Genomic DNA, 5,000 nt, shown 5'->3' on the forward strand with positions numbered 1-5,000 from the left:
TATATGTATATAATATATATATATATATATATGTATATATATATATATTAAGGTGGCAAGCTGGCAGAAACGTTAGCATGCCAGGCGAAATGCTTTGCGGTATTTCATCTGTCTTTATGTTCAGAGTTCAAATTCTGTCAAGGTCAACTTAGCCTTTCATCCTTTCAGGGTCGATAAGCTGAGAACCAGTTGTGTACTGGAGTTGATCTAATCAACTGGCTCCCTCCTCAAAAATTTCGGGCCTTGTGCCTAGAGTAGAAATGAATATATATATATATAATGATAATATATATATATATATATATGCATATATCATCATCATCATCATCATCATCATCGTTTAACGTCCGCTTTCCATGCTAGCATGGGTTGGACGATTTGACTGAGGACTGGTGAAACCGGATGGCAACACCAGGCTCCAGTCTGATTTGGCAGAGTTTCTACAGCTGGATGCCCTTCCTAACGCCAACCACTCAGAGAGTGTAGTGGGTGCTTTTACGTGTCACCCGCACGAAAACGGCCACGCTCGAAATGGTGTCTTTTATGTGCCACCCGCACAAGCCAGTCCAGGGGCACTGGCAACGATCTCGCTCGAAAATCCTACAGGAGCCAGTCAGGCGGTACTGGCAACGGCCACGCTCAAAATATAAATAAATAAATACAAATATACATTCACTAATGTGAATGTGTTGTTGATCGTCTATTTGGTTGGATTTTTTTTTCCTGTCCTCGCTGAACCCATAACATCGAGAGATTTTGTAATATATTTATGTACGTAAGGATATTTTCATACACACAAATGCACACATTCATAAATGTGCGCACGTGCACACACGCGCGAGGGAGTGCTCAAAAGTTCCTGGCTTTAGGTAAAAGAAAATACAGGAGGGTAAGTTAATTATGATTTTATTCAATGTATTCTCCTCTCAGATTTATACATTTATTGCAGGGGTCTTTCAGTTTTTCGAAGCCCTCTAACGAGGCATTTGGTAATGCCCTTAAAACCAGGAACTTTTCAAGACCCCCTCGTATATATATATCCACACAAATTACAAGAGCCTACTCACTTGGATCCAACCAGTTGGTGCCAAGCCTCATGATATTTACTTGGATTCTCCTTCTGGGTCTCCAGTTCCAGATCATCTGCTTCTATGTACCTTAATATATATATATATATATATATATATATATATATATATATGCATATATACATATGTATATGTACATACTTACATATTTACGTATATACATATGCATATGTGGGCACAGGATGTCACAAAATGTAAACAACAAAAAATACGAAATATGAGGACATGGAATATGAACTTATTTTGCGAACAACGAAAGAAACAAATGGACAACAAGACAAACAACACAAAGAACGACCCTTCATCAGTTGTCGGCTGTTTTTCTAATCCGTATTTCGAGTAATTCATGACAAGATATGCCTTCGATAAAACAGCTGCTCCTGCAAAACAAATTAAATTAAATTTGGGATTTTGCAGAGGGTCAAAATTGGTGACAAAAACAGGACTGTGAAAACAGGAAGGGCTGCTAAGCCTAAACAAGGTTGTGGTTCAAACAGGAAGAAACAAGCTTGGACAGAAGACAGACAAGAATACGTTTTCCTTGTCCAGCTGCAATAGGAAGAAAGAATGAAACACAAGTTAGGAGAAGAAAGAAAAATGGCTGACACACACACACACGGACACATAAAATTTTGTCATATTTCATAAAATTTAATAATGTTAATTGTGATTAAATTTATTGTTGTTGTGTTTTTTTTTAGGCTAAGTCCTTGTCCTCAAGTTGGAGACAAACCTCACATCTGCTGAACCCTATGTCTTTGTTCCGGTTTTCTGTTGTACGACCTCTCAGAGAAACTGGTAATGCCAACTTAATCTAACAACATCAACAAATATATATCATCATCGCCATTTAATGTCCACCTTCCATGCGATGATGATGATGATTCCTTCTATTTATCTGTCTCTTTCTCTCTCCCTCTCTCTCTGTCTATCTATCTATATATATATATATAAGTAAAGTAAATGTTAGAGGTAATACTTGACAATTGTAAGCACCTGTGTATGCCAGCTCGTGGTTGAGGTGAATGAATAAATTGTAAATGCAAAAATAAAAACAAAAACACAAAGGATTCTGCGGTACACGTGTATCAAGCTTTATAGTTGTTACATCAGTGTTACACTGATGTAACAACTATAAAGCTTGAAACACGTGTACCGCAGAATCCTTTGTGTTTTTGTTTTTATTTTTGCATTTACAATTTATATATATATATATATATATATATATATATATATATATATATATATATATATATATATATATATATATATAGTTGGAATTTACAAAAGACGAAGACAGGTGTATAAACAACAAACAGGTGTATTAGTTTAACGCTTGGGAAGGTGAGAACATCTTTTACGTTTCGAGCCTACACTCTTCAAGAGAAAGGAACACGAGAAATAAAGAGAGAGAGAATAAAAAAAAGCTTTAGTGGCTAGCGGTCAATCATGGTGGCTACCTGCACCAGAGGTGGTCAGACAGGAGAGCTAGGAAGAAGGGGAGATAATAAAGTAGTGGTAATCCCAAAATGAAGGTGCGCTTGCATGTGTATGTGAGAGCATGTAAGTGTGTGTGTGTGTATATGTATATACACACACATACATGTCCCTTTTTTTTCAACCACTTAGTAATTCTACCAATTTATTGCATGAAATATTGCATACACACTTTCACACTCGCCTATCCTACTCACATATGAAGGGCTTCTGTACAGTTTCCCAAATTTTACTTACAAAGCATTGGTCAACTCAAGGCTGGAGTAGAAAGCATTTGCCAAAAGTGTTATGAAGTGGAAATTGAACCTGAAAGCATGTGATTTTGATGTTGCTTCTTAAACACACAACCCTGTCTTGCATACGATGAAAAAAGGAAAAAAAATGTTTTCACTTGTCACCATCATCATCATTATCAACATTTAACGTCTGTTTCCCCTGGTGGCATGGGTTAGATGGCTTGACACTAACTGGCAAGGCCAGGGGCTGCATCAGGTTCCACAGTCTGTTTTAGATTGGTTTCTACAGCTGGATGCCCTTCCTAAAGCCCATCACTTTATAGCATGTACTGGGTGCTTTTTATGTGGCACCAGCACCAGTGTTTTTTACATGGCACCAACACCCACACCAATACTTTTTGCACAGCACTTTGGTTTTAGGATCTCAGTTCAATATTGTGGTGAGTGGGTCTTCCTGTGTACAGTAAGGCACCACATATACTGGTCCTCTCTCCTCTCCTTTGTAAAGCTCAGCATTTTTGAGATCAGCCTTCAGTACTTCGTCCCACATCTTCCTGTGTCCCCCTCTTCCACAACTTACCTGTACTTTAATGTAATTCCAATGTAGGAATTATTAAATTTATTAAAGATAATACTTAGCTTTGAGCAAAACTATTGATTAATAAAGGCCTTGTTTAACAATCTCTAGAATTCTTGATATTAATAGTCTTCAGTTTTATGCCTCTTAGAAATTTAACCAAAGGAGCATGAAGATATCTAATAGGTCACATATTAACCCCTTTATTATCATATTTCTCTTAACATATAGTGCCTTTATTTTAATTCATTTTTTTAAATAATGAAGAATTTAGTAAAATAACTTTGTCATTATTATTAAGCTGGTATCTGGAATATAAATTCACCTTTTAGTATTCAAACTGGACAGATCCAGCGTCTCAGAACTACCTTACAGTGTCGTTCTAAAACTAAACAATCACACCATCAAAATTTCGAAGCTATGAGGTAATGCGCAAGTAATTGAAAACAATTTAAATAGATAAACATTACATTCAACAGAGGAATCTGAATGCTTAATGGGTTAACATACAATTTTGAAGGAACAATTTAAAACAGCAAGTTTGTGTCATAGAACCAAGGGTGGTCTCAGGCAGGTTGGGATCAGAAGGGTTAATGTACTCAATGTCTGCTGGTGAATTAATTGTTGAAAGCAGGAGAAGAAAATAAAAATTCAGTTTGACATGACTTGAATAAAAGACTATCTTTAACCCTTTAGCATTCAGATTGCTCTGTTAAATGTAATGCTTGTTTAGTCACATTGTTTTGAATTTGTCAGGCATTATCTCATAGCTTTGAGATTTTGATGATGTAATTATATATTTTTAGAATGACATTACAGGGTAGACGTGAGAGGTTGGATCTGGTCAGTTTGAACATACAACAACTTATTTGGGCCAGATATGGCCAGATTAATTGCTAAAGGGTTAAGAGGATATTACTTTTGTCTTTATATTTTGGAAGGATGAGACAATGTCTATAAAGACACTTACCGGTTGTTGTTTGTCAATATTTCTTGCCTCCAAAATATTTTCACAGCACTAAACCTATGGCCTTCTTAATGGGTGTATATTTTTTCAGATGCCATTGAAAATAGATACCCATTAGGAAAGTCACAGGTTTCATGTGGGAAAAGAAATATGGACAAATAACAACTGGTTTATAATGTTTATTAGTGTGACTTCCAAAATATAACAATATTGGTTTCAACACATCTTGTTTTTCTTTGAGGCGTTTTCAACATAAATGAATTAAGATTACTCCCAACTGGAGCCTCATCTTATTCCTCCTTTCGTCATTTAACATCACTACTCCATGCTGGTATGGGTTGGACAGTTTGACTTGATTCTATGGGTCCAAGAACTGTATCATGCTTGCTCCAATGTCTGCTTTGGCATGGTTTCTATGACTGGATACCCTTTCTAATCTCAACTATTTCACAGTATGTTGTGAGTGCTTGTTTTTGTGGCACCAACACTAGTGGGGTTGCCTTGCAGCTGGCAAGACAATGACCCCTGAGGAAGGCAGCTTCATGTTAAGAGATGAGGGGGTTAAAGCATGAGAGAAGGGGCCAGGACAGAACAGGTTTCTTGGTGTAGGGGAGTTATATGACTGCTCGCATTTT

The 5,000-nt window shown here is 36.7% G+C and overlaps 1 protein-coding gene across 1 annotated transcript in view; it reads left to right on the plus strand.

Annotated features, from left to right (window-relative positions):
* The window catches only part of LOC106872988 (solute carrier family 75 member 1), a 92,285-nt gene that overhangs the window by 61,796 nt on the left and 25,489 nt on the right, over positions 1–5,000 (plus strand). The window contains exon 7 of the mRNA XM_089339706.1: positions 1,790–1,886. Coding sequence (XP_089195832.1) covers positions 1,790–1,886 — 97 coding nt within the window. The remainder of the gene's footprint in view (positions 1–1,789; positions 1,887–5,000) is intronic.

The sequence above is a fragment of the Octopus bimaculoides genome, chromosome 22 (assembly GCF_046866305.1).
Source record: "Octopus bimaculoides isolate indiv1 chromosome 22, ASM4686630v1, whole genome shotgun sequence".
NCBI classification, from domain to species: Eukaryota; Metazoa; Mollusca; class Cephalopoda; order Octopoda; family Octopodidae; genus Octopus; species Octopus bimaculoides.